This window comes from Apodemus sylvaticus, chromosome 10, assembly GCF_947179515.1.
Source record: "Apodemus sylvaticus chromosome 10, mApoSyl1.1, whole genome shotgun sequence".
Classification (NCBI taxonomy): Eukaryota; Metazoa; Chordata; class Mammalia; order Rodentia; family Muridae; genus Apodemus; species Apodemus sylvaticus.
This window is the reverse complement of record NC_067481.1, coordinates 6,311,290-6,327,590: the sequence shown is the minus strand read 5'-3', so window position 1 is coordinate 6,327,590 and position 16,301 is coordinate 6,311,290. Positions and strand designations below refer to the sequence as shown.

Here is a 16,301-nt window from a genome sequence, read left to right as displayed (position 1 = left end):
CCCATTTAGGACTGCATTTTCATAGTGTCTTACTCTCTGCACATTGATCAGTTGTCTCTGTATTGTCATCTGTCTTAGTCAGGGTTTCTATTACTGCACAAACATCATGACCAAAAGCCAGGCAGTGGTGGCAGATTTCTGAGTTTGAGGCCAGCCTGGTCTACAGAGTGAGTTCCAGGACATCCAGGGCTATACAGAGAAACCCAGTCTCAAAAACAAAAACAAAAAATACAAATCCAAAAAACAAAAACAAAACAACAACAACAACAACAACAAAAACCCCACATCATGACCAAGAAGCAAGTTGGGGAGGAAAGGGTTTATTCAGCTTACACTTCCACATTGCTGTTGATCACAAAAGGAAATCAGGACTGGAACTCAAGCAGGTCAGGAAGCAGGAGCTGATGCAGAGGCCATGGAGGGATGTTTCTTACTGGCTTGCTTCCCCTGGCTTGCTCAGCCTGCTCTCTTATAGAACCCAAGAATACCAGCCCAGGGATGGCACCACCCACAAGGGGCCTCCTTGATCACTAATTGAGAAAATGCCCCACAGTTGCATCTCATGGAGGCACTTCCCCAACTGAAGCTCCTTTCTCTGTGATAACTCCAGCCTGTGTCAAGTTGACACACAAAACCAGCCAGTATACCATCTATTGCAAAATGGAGCTTTTCATGAAGTTAACCCAAATTTAATGGTTAAACCAAACTGCACTATAATCTAGCAATTTGCAACCACTAAAAAAAAACAGGTTTATGACCAAAAATACGGTTTGATGTATGTTTACCATCATAGACTACCCGAATGTTTAAACCCTCAGTAAGCTGCCTGTCCTGGTGGTGCTTGCCTTTAATCCCAGCACTCAGGAGGCAGAGGTAGGTGGATCTCTGTAAATTCAAGGCCAGCCTAGTCTACAAAGTGAGTTCCAGGCAGGCAGGGCTACACAGAGATACCTGTTGTCTTAGGGTTTCTATTGCTGTGATGAACCACTATGACCAAAAAGCAAAGTTGGGGAGAAAGGGGGCTTTTTTTTGGCTTATACTTCCATATTGCTGTTCATTATTGAAGGAAGTCAGGACAAGAACTCAAGCAGGGCAGGAACCTGGAGGCAGGAGCTGATGCAGAGGCCAAGGATGAGTGCTGCGTGCTGGCTGGCTTCCCATGGCTTGCTCAGCTTGCGTTGTTACTGAACTCAGGACCCCCAGCCCCGGGATGGCACCACTCACCATGGGCTGGGCCCTCCCCCGTCAATCACTAATTGAGAAAATGCTTTACAGCTAGATCTCATGGAGGCAATTACTCATCTGAGACTCCTTCCTCTCTGATTCTAGGGTGTGTCAGGTTGATCCACAAAACCAGTATGTAGGAGGAAAATGGAAGATTCAGGAGAAAGCAACCATACAATGGATGATGTCAGCAGGAAGCATCAAAGGAACACAGGCTATCTCAGGTGTACCACAGACCAAGCACAGTCTTGGGACTGATTACTCAGTCTCTTTAGGAAGGAAAAGTCAACTTCCCACAAATGGAATCCTTAATCCTTCAAGGCCCTGGTCCCAGCCTCAGACCAGACCTTGTCAAATCTTCCCCTGGTAAGGGCACAGACCTAGCAATCCTTCTGTCCTTTCACGGGGCCTCTGAGAAGCCTTCCTACAGGTTAGATTAGTTAAAATAGAGTTTGGACGAGACCTCCAAACTGTAACAGGGCCCCAAGACCTTAGCACAGCTGACTCCATGATGATGGAACTATCACTGAGGCTGTAAAACTCGGTGAGTAGACAGTACCAACTGCCAACACTAAAACAAAGGCCTAATCCATCAAAGTCCATAGTTCTGAGAAAGTCTCAACGTACTAACCTTGCCTTTAGGATTCTGGAGTTCCCCTTCTGACTATTCTTAACTGAAGTATGTCAATCCAGAACATGGGTTTTGTATTTAAAAGCTCATTCTGAGAAAGGCTCAGGGCTGGGGTCCCAAACACCCAGTGACTTGGCCAGCCAGCTGATAAGGACTATTGGCTTAAGGCCATGTCTGAGCAGTCTTCTCTGGTGGATACCCCATGACACCAACCCCACATGTTCCTTTCTCTATTTAGTCTCCTGGTCCTTCCCCTCCCAGGAACCTGTCACTTAGGAAGCTGCTGGTCCTGTATCTAATTCACTTCCTGTGACAACATCCTTGGGTGACGAACTTGTAAAGTTCTAGTCTGCAGCTAAAAGCTGTGCCATGAAGGAAAGCCAGGAATTCAGATTAAAGCCTGAAGCTGGGTGGTGATGGCAATGCCTTTGATTCCAGTCCTTGCAGGGCAGCGGATAGCAAGGGCTACACATAGACTGTGTCAAAAAACCAAACAAAACAAAAAACCCCACTATGACTTCGAGAGTTTTAGGGTCCTGGAAGCATCGCAGGTTCTAAGCACTGTGAAACCACAGAGAAGCAGGCAGAATAAGCAAAGCACCCAGGCTGATTTATCCAGAAGCTGAAAACCAAGGGGCATTGCGAAGATAGTGTTGTCAGCTTGACAGAATCGAGAAACATCTGGAAGATGGGTGTGGGTATGTTTGGAGGGGACTGTCATTTTATGTGGGAGACTTGTCTTAAAAGTGAGCGAGCCTGGTCCTGGGCAGGATGCTCTGGAGTGGAGAGCTGAGCAACAGTAATCTTTTGTTTTTTCCTTGCCGTAGCTGTGCAATGGCCTGAGGCCAGCTAGAAGGTGTGCTCAGATCCCGAGGAACTGGAGCTGCCCATACGGAGGACTAACAGCGCTCTGTAAGTCCAGTTCCTGGGGGGTCCATCATGCTCTCTTGCCTCCAAGGACCCCCCAGGAACAGATTACGTGGTGTACAGATTACGTAGGCAAAGCAACTGTGCACACTTAGAAAAGCCCCGAGTGCAATTCTGGCTGCCTGGAGCATAGTATGTAAACTTGGCTGGCCTTAAGCTCACACACATCTGTTCTTGCCCCCACGCTTTTACTTTTAAAGTAGAATTCAGTGTTTAGTTGCGATTGGTTCTGTGGTGTAGACACCCTCTTCAGCCCTGCTAAGAACCAAGGCCTAAGCATCCGGATACAATGGGTGGGTTCACAGAATAGATGTCGCCTGCTAATACTCATCTTTGGATACATTTTTTTTTTGTTTTTTGTTTTTTTGGATTTGGTTTTTTCGAGACAGGGTTTCTCTGTATAGCCCTGGCTGTCCTGGAACTCACTTGGTAGACCAGGCTGGCCTCGAACTCAGAAATCAGCCTGCCTCTGCCTCTCAGAGTGTTGGGATTACAGGCATGCGCCACCACCGCCTGGCTGGATACTTTATTTTTAATTAATTTATCTATTATATGTTAAGCACACCGTAGCGGTCTTCAGACATGCCAGAAGAAGGCATCTGATCTCAGTAAAGATGGTTGTGAGCCACCATGTGGTTGCTGGGATTTGAACTCAGGACCTCTGGAAGAGCAGTCAGTGCTCTTGACTGCTGAGCCATCTCTCCAGTCCTAAATACAGTATTTAAATTCAGAAATCAGTCTACATGTAACAGCCAAGATTCCGTCGTTTAAATTTATTTGTTATTTTCCAGAATATGAACTACTGTCAATAGAAACCCCAACAAGGTGACATGCCGCTTACTGTCCATCTTCAGGGATTAACAGCCATTCCAGGAGAAATGTTAAGGCTTCTGTCAACATATCCGATGTTTTTGATTTTATGTCAGAGGTTAACATTTCCACTCCATTTATATTTGTGTTCTCAGAACTGTTCTAAAAGAACTGTTCTCATGATGCAAATGCCACAGACTTAATAGGTTTCAATAATCTCTCTATTGTGCTTGTAAGAAAGAGTTCCGATTAGCCAGGCATGTTGGTGCACACCTGTAACCCCGGCATTTGGGAGGCTGAGGATCAGAGTTCAAGACCACTCTGGGCCCTGTCTCAAGAAAAAAAATCACCACACACAAAAAAAGCATACCATAAAAAAGACATATTCCACCTTTAAGGTCAGGATGATTGTAGAGGCTGCTCTGCATCTGAAGGGGCTGTTTCACCACCTCCTAAGGCTGATGGTGGTTAGCCAGTACTCAGCAAGAAGAAACTCCTACAGCCTGCACTCATTTCCCAGCCGGCCTCAATGATCCATCTCAACACTCTCAGCAGATGGCTGTGGCCCAGGCTTTCCTGTTATTTCTGGTGTAAAAGGTGACCTGAGTGATTTATATTTTTATGTCAAATACTTTGATGACCACCAAGCATTTTAAAAGCTTATGATAACATGAGGACAGAATCTTTCAAATCTCGATTGTCCCAGGAAATTTACTTAACAAAGTCACCAAAATATAGTGATAACCATAGCTGAGGACTCTCACTATACTTAATCTATGAGGAAAGACTGGGTAGTGTCTTTTATCTCTTTCAGGAGAAGGTAAGCAAGAAAGGGAAAGTCAGCCGCCATGATTGAAGTCCAGGCAATGGCTGAAAGCCTGGAGTTTATAAAGACAAGAACTTAACTGTGTCAGAAAGTGGGGTCAAAGGTCAGAAAGTGGGGTCAAAGGCTCACTCCCATCAGGAGCTCTGGTTTCTTGGTGGGTGGGTATTTAAGGAGTCCTCTTGTTGACTATGTTAATGTGACAGTTAATAGGGGTGACACACCCACACAACAGGTAGCTGGGGCATATGTAACGGGCCACATACCCATATCAGGGTTTCTATTAGTTTCTGGCCCTCAAACTCCTCTTCTTAGTGGTGGATCAGAAAGTCACAGGTGAAGGACTAACCTGGAAGCCCTAGGGCAGTGAGTCAGCAAATCTTGTCTTCTGCTCCTTTTCTCTTGGAAAAAATATCATTACTTGTCCAAATCCTCTAACACTCACTCCAGCTGGATCCATAGGCAATCCTTCTGACTGTTATCTGGCTTTTTCTGACTTTGAAATACTGTGTCTATCTTCCTGAAGACAAGATGGTATTTTTCATTTCGGATTTTGGCCTTATGTGGTACTTGAGAGAACTAAACAAGAAGGAATTCATGAAGTTTAAGGACTTTCTCATACAGGAGATTCTGAAATTCTCATACAGGAGAAGCTGAAACAGATTCCTCTCAAATAGGAGAAGCTAAAACAGATTTCTTGGACTGAAGTGAAGAAAGCATCTTGGGAAGATGTTGCCAACTTCTGAAATGTTATGGGGAGAATCAAGCCTGGGATATGGCCTTCAAAATCCTCCAGACGATCAACAGGAAAGATCTCACCGAGGGGCAACAGGGGAGACTTCGGTCTAGGTACTGGTGCTCAGGTGGATTATCTGGAGCAGTCTGAACTTCCTCCTTAAAGGAGTGGACCTGGAGGAAGCAGTCTTTGTACTGGAAATTTGACCCCCTCCTCAAAGAGAGCCTTTGTGCCAAATCAATAGAGGAGGCCGAGAAACAGAAGGAACTAGCTGAAGACGGAATCCAAAGGTTTTAAAAGAGAGATACCAATTTAATGCAGACCTGAAATTCAGGGAGAAGTCCTTCTCTGACCCTTTCAAGCAGTTTGAGAAGCAGAAGGAAGTGATTGAAGGTGACCAGAAGAATGAAGAGTCCCTGGAGAAGTGTGTTGAGTCCAGAGTGAAGACTGGAAAGGAAGGCCAGAGGTACCCGGAGCTGCAGGCCCAGCAGAAGGAACGCTCGGGCTGGCAGATGAGGAGATCGCCTGAGTATGCAGCATGGCCCAGCAGAGGCCCGGCTTTCCAGGCACGCCTGAGGAAGGCACAAACGCACATCCGCTCACGGGAGAAGACTGCGGAGCAGAAGGCTAAAGAAAATGAGGAGCTGACCAGGATGGAGGTGGTTGACCATGGCCAACTATCACCAGCCCTCTTCTGTCTGTCTGTCTGCGCCCATTTCCTTGCTTCATTTCTCTCTTATGTCTGGCTTATTTAACCTCTATTCATTTCTAAGTTACTTTACTTTGAAAAGACTAAAGTTTAATTTCAAACTAAAAAAAAAAAAAAAATCTAGTAGGCCAGAAAGCCTGGCAAGTTCTACTCTACATAACACCTTTGCTTAAAAAACATATCCAGTGATTAGCAGTAAAAATGTGAAAATAGCTAAGTATTTAGTAGTTAAACTCTGTTAATTCCCCCAGAGTCAAGGCCTACAGAGATTAGCAGCAGTACAAATAAATGCAAGTCAGACCGCAGCTCGGAAGCTTTCTGAGTTCCCAAGTCTCCGTCTGTGTTACTATACTTAAAACACCGACTTTCTCATTTAATCTCTAAAGTCTGTTCATTTCTCTTTACTTATAGAGAGGAAAAGCTCAACCCATCATTTGCTCTATAGCTACACAAATTTGATGACGATTTCACAAGGATTAGTGAATCAAGAAGAGATTTTCCACTGCTTTGTGGAGCTCAGACTTGTCCCATGGAAAACTTCAAAGCTTGGACTGCAGGGGCTTCAAGTGCTTGTGGTAAGATTCGTGGACCTACAGGGAAAGTGGAGACGGTGAGTAAGGTACTTTGTTGGTAAATTAGCATTTTTCTTAAAAAACAAAAATTTTAATTGAGAAAATATATCTGCCCGGCAGTGGTGGCACATGCCTTTAAACCCAGCACTTGGGAGGCAGAGGCAAGTAAATTTCTGAGTTTGAGGCCAGCCTAGGCTAGAGTGAGTTCCAAGATAGCCAGGGCTACACATAGAAACCCTGTCTCAAAGAAAAAGAAGAGAGGGAGAGGGGGAGGGGGGAGGGGGAGAGGAGAGAGAGAGGGAGAGAAAGAGAGAGAGAATGAATATATCGGCCTTATAAAAATACAAAATCAAATATTTTTGTGGTTTTTTTTTTTTTTTTTTTTGGAGACGGTGTTTCTCTGTGTAGCTCTGTCTGTCTGCAACTCGCTCTGTAGACCAGGCTCGCCTGAAACTCAGAGATCTACCTGCCTCTGGCTCCCACATACTGGAATTACAGGTGTGTGCCACATTTCTGGATTTATTTTTTAAGAAAATTAAAGCTGGGTGTTGTTGTATGCCTTTAATCCCAGCACCCAGAAAGCAGAGGCAGGCAGATGTCTGTGAGTTCGAGGCCAGCCTGGTCTACAGAGACAGCTCCAGGACAGCCAGGGCTACACAGAGAAATCATGTCTTGAAAAACTAACTAAATAAATGTATTCAATTTTCCATTTATATATATATGTATATGTATATGTATATGTATATGTTGGGGGGAGGGGGAGTGTCAAACCATGAAAGGCAGTATGTGTTCTGGTTGAGCTAGGCTGAGTTCTATGGCAACCCAGTAGAGGATTCTACAAGGGATGGAAGGTCTGCCTGTGCTCCCAGACACTTAGGCTCCTAACATGAGACTTTAGCTCTCCATAATTCTGTGACCATCAGTCATGCCAAGCCCTGGCATTCTGTCTGGACTCCACCCGCACAGTTACCTGGCACATCCAGGCATGCTTCTCCCCACAGTTACATGGCAATAGCCAGGTAGCCCAGCCTTATAGCCCACTGTAAGAGGGGCTGTTCTGCCCCTTCCTCTCTCTCCTTTTACTCTCTTCTTCTCTTACTCTCTCCTCTCCCTCCTCTCTCCCTCTCACCCTCTTGGGCTCTTCCTTTCCACCCTTTATTTTCCCACAGGGAGGGGGTTTTGAGAGAGGGTTTCTCTGTGTAGCCCTGGCTGTTCTGGAACTCACTCTATAGACCAGGCTGACCTCAAACTGAAAAATCCACCTGTTTCTGCCTCCCAAGTGCTGGGATTAAGGGTGTGTGCCATCACTGCCGGGCTTTAAATATATTTTTAAAGACTTTGTTTATGCAAGTGAGTACGTTGTTACCGGCTTCAGACACACCTGAAGAGGGCATCGGATCCCACTACAGATGATTATGAGCCACCATGTGGTTGCTGGAAATTGAACTCAGGACCTCTGGAAGAGCGGTCAGTGCTCTTAATCACTGAGCCATCTCTCCAGCTCCAATTTTCCTATTTAGGTGTGTGTGTGTGTGTCTATTTTAGTATGTTCTTTGGGTGCCATTAGAAGTCAGTCAGAAAGGGTGTTAGATCCCCTGGAGCTGGAGTTATAGGGAGTATTTTGCCTAGCACCCGCCAGGGCACCCCTGAGGTCTATGCCTAGGACCTGCACAAAATTAAAAGAAAACTTCAGGAGCTCAGAGGAAGCTTTTGCTGGCCTTACCTCTGTTTTGTTCAGTGGGGATTTCTTGGCCCACTCAAACAAGTTTTCATACACATTCCCGTCATAGCGGCCGAGAACAGAGCCAAGTGTCACATCCTTAAAGTCAAAGGCATCCACCAATGCAACAGCATTGGGGCGGATCAACGTGAGCAGTTCCAGTATCCGGCTGTTCACTTGTGACAGCTGAGCCCCTGTGATGATGCTCCCCTATGAAAAAAATAAAACAACGGATAAAAGCTCAGAGCAGACGAATTACACACAGGACTATGAAATGGACAACAAGCACACACACAAAGACTTGCTTCAGAAACACTGACCTCAAGGAAATCTCCTCCTTTCTGGCTGATCCCATAGAGAGAATATAAGAGACACAGATTCCTCAGCACAGCCTGCACGGCTCTGTCTTGAATCTTGGGGAGTTTATCTGCAAAGACCTTAACGGTCACGTAGTGGCAGTGTGCCTAGAAGAAAGGGACACGGGGTGGGGCGTGGGAATCCTTGGAAAGGAGGCTCTGGTACTCAGGCCTGAGTCCAACACTTGGGAGGTCAGGGTCAGCTGCCAGCTGAGTTCCAGGGCCGCCTGCCTCAAGGAAGCCACTACAGAGACCCAGTCCTAAGGCAGGGCGGCAGAGCGAGCTGAGGGCTGAGGGAGCGGCCGCCACTGACCTCACTTGCCCGAACAAGATCAACAGAAGTCAAGTTCCAGGCCACTTCCTTGCTCTTCCTGAGACTCACTTGAGTCTGAAGTTTTTTTGCAGCAATTTCTACCAATCTGTTAAACAAGGAAGAACAGAGAGTTGAGAAAGCACGGCTCTCACACCTCTCCCTGCCCCGGGCAGCAGGCCCCACAGCCGCCGCTTGCCCACGAGGGGAGCTCACCTGGCTGCACGGAGCTTGTAGGCTTCTGTCAGGCTGTCCAGGCTGTTGATGTCCACCACAGCTGGCCAGGCCGCCACCTGCTGGGGCTGGATGCGCTGACTCGGCAGGTCATTCAAGTAGGACACCATACCACCCACCAACTTCCCCGACTGCACCTGGTCGTAGATTTTCATCAAGAACCTAGAAAGCACCAGAGCACACGCTTTTAGCAACTCTACTGAAATGACTTCACACTACGGACAGGCATTCAGTACCTGCTAGGGAGACCATGTGCTATGCTGGCTAAATGTATGTCAACTTGATACAGGCTAGAGTCATCTGAGAGAAGGGAACTCAGAAAATGTCTCCACAGTCTGGGCTGTAGGCAAGCCCGTAGAGCAGCAGTCTTCGACCCGGGAACCCTGACCCTTCCAGGGCCGAACGGCCCTTTCAGGGGCGCCTAAAATGATGGGAAAACACAGATATATACATTATGTTTCATAACAGTAACACAATTACAGTTACAAGGGAGTGACGAAGATAATTTTATGCTTGGTCACCACATGAGGAACTATATATATTTAAGGGTTGCAGCATTTGGAAGGTTGCTGTAGAACCACTGCTATAGAACATTTTCCTAATTAGTGATTGATGTGGGAGGGCCCAGCCCATTGTGCATGTCATCTCTGGGCTGGTGGTCCTGGATTCTGTAAGAAAGCAGGTTATAATAGAAGATGCGCCTAGTCCTACTGCAAGCTAATATGCCAAGGTGGTTGGATATCCTCAGAAGGCCCCCCTTCTCTGATGGAAAGCAGGGAGGAGGGGAGGTAAGAGGGAAGGACTGGGAGGAGATACAGGAGGGGAAACTTTGATCAGGCTGTAAAGTAAATGAATTAATGAAACAAAACAAAGCAGACTGAGAAAGTCAGAGGAGCAGGCAAGGAAGCTCCCCCCCCCCCTCTGATGGCGAACCAAGGTGATGTGGAAGTGGAAGCCAAAGCCCCCTTTCTCCTCAAGTTGCTTTGGTCATGGTGTTTCATCACAGCAGTAGAAAACCTTAACCAGGAAAGAGTTGGTACCAGGATAGCGGGCTGTGGCTGTGACGGACCTGACCACGTGTTTTATAGGACGACTGTGGAACTCTGGGCTAGAGAAGCCATTGGGAGTTGAGAGCTCAGTGAGCTGTCCTGTAGGAGCCGGGACGGTGAGTACTTGGCGAGCAGTGGAGACGGCGGAGGCCTGGCTCGTGACGGTTCAGAGGGATACAAGACTCCACACGCAGTGTATGTGTGGAGTCTGGTCAGCTGGAGCTTGGCTGACTAAAAACCAGAACCACTAAAGTTAAACCTTGGCTTCAATAAGACAACCGATGCTGGTCAGCTGGGGCTGAAGAATCAGCTGTGATTAAGAAGAGACCAGCATCACCGAGGTGAAGCCTTCTGGGAGGTGCTTCCTCAGGGTCGGCACACAGAAGCTGTGGTCCTGAGGCAGCCAAGGCTGTCTGTATTTGTGCTGGCAGCTGAACTGGGTGGTGTGAGAGCCACCCAGGTGGTGCTGGTTTTGAAGGCAGGAAGGGGTCGTGGAGAGCAGCTGAGGCTTGGCACTGTGTGACAGGGTCGGGGCCCCTGAAGAGAGCCCAGGAGGGGCTAAGGTGAGGGGCAGCCCAGTTGCAGCAGAGACCCCAGCACCGTGGAGATGCCAGTGCCACAGGATGATCACCATGAGCAGCAGCAGCAGTGGCATGGAGCCAGCTGCGGTCCAGAGGAGCAGCTGTGTGTGCTGCAGGGGAGGAGCTGCAGTGACCCAAGCCACCGGAGGAGCCCAGAAGATCCTGAGGGAATCCCAGACATGGGACATTAAATTGTTTATCTGCTGGAGTTTGGGTTTGCTGTGTCAGACTGTGACTGTGCGCTGGTTTTTCCTGCTTCAGTAAGAAAGGATTTAGCTTACTTTTGCTTTTATAGGAGCTCCCCATTGAGAGACTTTGAATTTCTAAGAGATTTTGGATTTTTACAGAGACCAAACTTTTTAAAACTTTTATTTTTATTTTGTGTATTGCTGTTTTGCCTGCATATCTGTGTGAGGGTATCAGAAATTGTAATCTGCCACATGGGTGCTGGAAATTGAATCTGGGTTCTCTGGAAGAGCAGTCAGTGCTCTTAACTGCTAAGCCATCTTACAGGCTAAACTTTTGAAGTGTTTGAACTGGTAAAGACTGTGGAATTTGCAAATTGTAATAACATTTGTGATATTTATTTATTTATTTTGGATTTGGTTTTTTTCGAGACAGGGTTTCTCTGTATAGCCCTGGCTGTCCTGGAACTCACTCTGTAGACCAGGCTGGCCTCGAACTCAGAAATCCACCTGCCTCTGCCTGCCAAGTGCTGGGATTACAGGCGTGTGCCACCACCGCCAGGCATTTGTGATATTTATTAATATGAGATCTTGGGAATGAATAAGAAAGAGGACAGGTTATGTCTTAAAAACCCTTTCCTCCCCCAGGGTGCTTTGGGCATAGTGTTTCATCACAGCAACAGTGACCCTGACTAAGACACACCACAAGGTAAGTGAGTCTGGCCTGTCTTTCACGGTGGAGAGAGTGAAGCCCCAGAGCCTTGAAGAGGAGCCCAGGGAGGAGAAGACAGTGACGTGACGTCATTCTCACCTGGCTGTCGGTAGCATCATAGCAGTGACATCATTCTCACCTGGCTGTCTGTAGCATCATAACAGTGTTCTCTCCTTCAAAGGTGCAGGCTGGGGTAAACGTGACGTAAATATTCGGAATCCCACTGCTGTGAGAATAGCCATGCCCACCGCAAGCCATTCGACATTCTTCAATACCAGCATTGGCTGCCCAGGTAGTAAAGGCCTTCAGCCCGGCAGTGAGGGCATGAAGCTACGGGACAAGCACAGGCCATGAAAACCCTGGCTTCAAACCCACCTTCTAACGAGAAAACACATTCTCTCCTAAGTGTCAGAACAAGCTGTGTGCACAACCCAGGAGGCAGTCACCTGACCCATTGGAACTAGTAACAGTCTCACACCTTTTTCTCAACTTCTATACATGGTCAAACAATAATCTCTTTCCTTTTAAATTCTATTAATAAAAATTCCATCTTGATATCTGGTCAGCTTTTAATGAAAAAAGTTCCAGGATTTTGTAATTCCTTTCAGGAAACTTCGATGTGTAGCTTTTGGAAGTTTACCATCAGGCAAACATGAAGCTTAAGGGTATCCCTGGAGGAATAAGAAAATCGAGGGAAGTGCGTCTGACGTACCTCAGGCAGCTCACTCAGGTCCCCTTGGCCAATGCTCTCGTTAATTCGAAGGTAGGTCTCCTTTATGTGTCTTCCTATAAAGTGGAAGGCGTAGGCAGTAGCCAGGAGTGGGAAGAGTTTATACTGTTGGGTCTGAAAGTCCAAAATCTGTGGTTCTGGTTCACTAACAGAGAAAAAGCAGTCAGTGTTTACTTGCGCCATTCCAGGTTTCAGTCCAAATATTCTACACAGCAAGTGAGCTCCTCCTCGGAGACCCTCCCCATGAGGCTGCTGCTGACATCTTACAAACGGGGAAATGAGATGTTAGGGAATCTGCCTGAGGTCACACAGTTCAAAATGGCAGTCTCCCTATCTCCATAAGATCAAAATCTTTTTTCTTTTTCCTGTTTTTTTGGAACAGAGTCGGTCTCCCTACATAGTCCAGCTTTCCGGGGGAACTCACTCTGTAGACCAGGCTGGCTCAAACTCACAGGGAATCTGCCTCTGCCTCTGCCTCCCAAATGCTGAGATTAAGGGTATGCACCACACCCTTGGTGATGCTCTGACTCACTCTACTGCCCTTGACATCAGGACAGTGCCCTAGTGCTCCAGTGTGACTGAGACAACTACATTTTCAAACTACCCAGAAACCCAATGGTCCATTCACAAGTAAAGAGGATGATAAAAAAGGCCCAGCCGCTAAAGAGATGGCTCAGTAGGTAAGAGCACTGACTGCTCTTCCAAAGGTCATGAGTTCAAATCCCGGCACCCACATGGTGGCTCACAGCTATCTGTAAAAGAGATATGACGCCCTCTTCTGGTGTCTGACGACAGCTACTTACATATAATAAATTAATAAACCTTTGCCAGGCAGTGGTGGCGCACGCCTTTAATCCCAGCACTTGGGAGGCAGAGGCAGGCAGATCTCTGAGTTCGAGGCCAGCCTGGTCTACAGAGTGAGTTCCAGGACAGCCAGACAGGGCTACACAGAGAAACTCTGTTTCCAAAAGCAAAAGCAAAAACAAAAACAAAAACAAAAACAAAAACAAAAACAAAAACAAAAAAACAAAAAAAAAAAAAAAAGAAAAGGCCCAGCCTCCCACAAGTCACAACACACTGCAGTGTAACCACAATTGGAGATATAGAGCAGCCTGCTTGCCCTCACTTCCGCCCACCATGGCGCTGGCACCAGGGGAGAGGAGTGAATAAAGTGGTTATTGTAATCTTCCCTCTTCAGGACAGGGTCAGAGCAAGCCCTCAGCACTGGGCTGCCTCAGACCCACCCTCACCTTGGCTTGATTTCAGACTGGCGTCTCACAGCACTGTATCGTATGGCAATGGTGCAGGCCTTGGACAGACTCTGAGCTGCATTTCCCACGAGGAAGGACCTTACGAAAACCATGGTCCCGTACGTCAGCTTGTTACTCAAAGGCTTGACGTATGTGCCGTCAGGCTTCACCTGGAAAACAAACAGGCTGAAGTGTCTTCCTGTGAGGCTGTGTGCTAATTCTCCAAGTGTGTTTCCTGGAACAGCAGGAAACCTGGCTTCATTAGGACCAGGCAGGCCACCTGATATACTAAATTTCCATCCCTACTCTGATCTTCTGAACCAGAGATTTTGGAGCAAGGGCTCACTTTGAAGACATGGACTTGCTGTGTAACCGAGGCTGACCTCAAACGCACTTCCGCCTGCCTCTCCAGTGCTATACTGGGCTAACGATCTGATGTCTGACTGGCCTTCCAGGTGATTCTAAGTGACTCAAAGACTTGAGAAGCGCAGGTTCACCAAGTAGGTGATGTTTTCACACATGCACATCCAACTGCTTCTAAGTCACTGTCAGAAGAAAATGCCCACCACCTTCTGCAACTGGGCCAGAAGGCCTGTTCTGATCCTCAGCTTAGCTAGTCTGGTTCAACAATAACAATCTACTACCAAATAAAATGAAAAATAAATAAATATACCTGGGCGTATTTCATCAACATGTTCTCTCTGGGTATACGGTAATTGTCCATCTTCAGGTAGCCGTTATCCATCTCTTCATAACCAAACTTGGGGCCGATATCCCCAACAGTGATGCCTACCACAGACAGCAGGAAGTACGTGTGATACCCACGCTTGCAAAGCCCTTGCCTCCCTCCGAGGCGCTGACTGGCGCCGTACACTTCTTACAATTACTTATTTTCATGATTTTGTTTTATGTGTGTGGGTATTTTCCATGCATGTATGCCCATGTACCACATGCATGCCTGATGCCCCAGGAGGCCAGAAGAGGGTGTTGGATCTCCTGAACTAGAGTTAGAGCTGGTTGTGAGCCACCTTGTAAATGTGGAACCGAACCCTGGTCCTCTGAGAGATCAGTGTTCCTAACTGCTGAGCCATCTCCCCAGCCCCTTGCAGTTTTAATTTTTACCTTGAGATCAGATGAACAATCCTTACCTGGCAAGGGTTTGTGGGTCCCGAGTTCACGGATAGGGACAACGAAGGCATGTAACCCGTAGCATTCCCCTTGCGTGATGAGCTGAGCCAGAACTATCGCATGATTGGACGTCTTCCCAACTGCAACAGCAAGAAGGGGGGACAGGGAGTGTGTGTGCCTGCTCAAGGGACGGTCTCACCTCCTGATCTTCCCACATCTGAGTGCCGAGCCCTGGGACCGTGAGTGTGAACTTCTGATCTTCCCACATCTGAGTGCCGAGCCCTGGGACTGTGAGTGTGAACTCCTGATCTTCCCACATCTGAGTCCCGAGTGCTGGGATTAAGTGTGAACCTGAAAGTCCCGCGTACTAGGATCACAAGCATGTACCACACTTGGTTATGTTCTTGTATGTTGATTTTTTATGTTTATTGCTCTCTGGTGCAATGCAGGCTTTGGTTCTGGACCTGTCTTTGCACTTTACCTCGATTCCTTTCCTGGGAATGCCTTTCTTCTCTTTAATAAACTGCCTCTATCTCTGTCACAATCTCATAATAAGGCCTCAAAATGGTAAACAACAACAACAACAAACATCCAAAACATGTTTAAAGAAAAAAAATCCAACTTACGTCCCCCAGGCCACCACTTGATGGAAGTCACAGTGGGGCTGTTGAGAATGAACTCTTGGGTCTTGGGGTCATATGTGGCAGTGGTTTCCAGGCCTCGAAGATGAGTTCCTGGAGGCACAGATCACATGATCAGTACAGCAGAGAGGGAAAAGGCCAAGAAAACAGACCAGCTGGGCTTCAGAGGAAGCTAAATACCAGCAGTGAGTCTGTAGACGAGACGGGCACAGCGCAGTCACTGTCCCAGTAGACAATCCCGCTATGTCAGGCCACTAGCAGCAGTGTTCTGAGCATTGCACTTGTAAAGTGTGGCTCAGTGAATGTGCCATATTTATTGAGACTAATAAAAGAAATTTAGAGGCAACCTGTGTTCCTCTATATAACAGAGATGGCCACTTTCCTTTAAACCCAGTTCTTTTACATTTTACATTTTTTTTAATTACATTTCCACTGGGCAGTGGTGGCACACTCCTTTAATTGCAGTGCATGGGAGGCAGAGGCAAGAGGATCTCTGTGAGTTCGAGGCCAGCCTGGTCTACAGAGAAAGTTCCAGGACAGCCAAGGTTACATGGAGAAACCCTATCTCAAAACACAAAAACAAACATTATATTTACTCTGTGTACACATGAGCCACAGCAAGTGGTGGCAGTCAGTTGTCACCTGATAGTGGGTTCTGGGGGTGAACATCAGGCCTGGCAGCAAGTGCCTTTCTTTAGCACAGAGCCACCTTGCCAGCCTGGGTCCTATTCCTAAGTTTCAACATGATAACTTAGACTCTAGTGAACTGTTTACCTCTGTACTTGTGAGGACATTAAGCAGTGTGTGACAGAGGCAGACTCCAGTTAGACCTTCTGTTCAGTCCCAGCAGCTTATGTGAGAATGATCACTAAGATGGAAACTAACAACTTGAAAACATTTACTAATTCTAGGTCCGACAAGGCCTGCTCACTCTGGGCCAGGCTCCACCCGAGGCTTGCTGCTCATAAGTGAG

General features: G+C 47.1%; 1 protein-coding gene across 3 annotated transcripts in view; it reads right to left on the bottom strand.

Annotated features, from left to right (window-relative positions):
• Positions 1-3,528: 3,528 nt before the first annotated feature.
• Positions 3,529-16,301, bottom strand: part of Acox1 (acyl-CoA oxidase 1) — a 30,559-nt gene continuing 17,786 nt past the window's right edge. For all 3 annotated transcript variants that reach the window (XM_052193926.1, XM_052193925.1, XM_052193927.1), the window contains 11 exons: positions 15,314-15,421; positions 14,708-14,827; positions 14,233-14,348; positions 13,560-13,729; positions 12,292-12,454; positions 11,719-11,909; positions 9,035-9,214; positions 8,822-8,927; positions 8,473-8,616; positions 8,156-8,362; positions 3,529-6,450 (listed from right to left, as the gene is read on the bottom strand). In XM_052193926.1, coding sequence (XP_052049886.1) covers positions 6,400-6,450; positions 8,156-8,362; positions 8,473-8,616; positions 8,822-8,927; positions 9,035-9,214; positions 11,719-11,909; positions 12,292-12,454; positions 13,560-13,729; positions 14,233-14,348; positions 14,708-14,827; positions 15,314-15,421 — 1,556 coding nt within the window. In that variant the 3' untranslated portion in view covers positions 3,529-6,399. The remainder of the gene's footprint in view (positions 6,451-8,155; positions 8,363-8,472; positions 8,617-8,821; positions 8,928-9,034; positions 9,215-11,718; positions 11,910-12,291; positions 12,455-13,559; positions 13,730-14,232; positions 14,349-14,707; positions 14,828-15,313; positions 15,422-16,301) is intronic.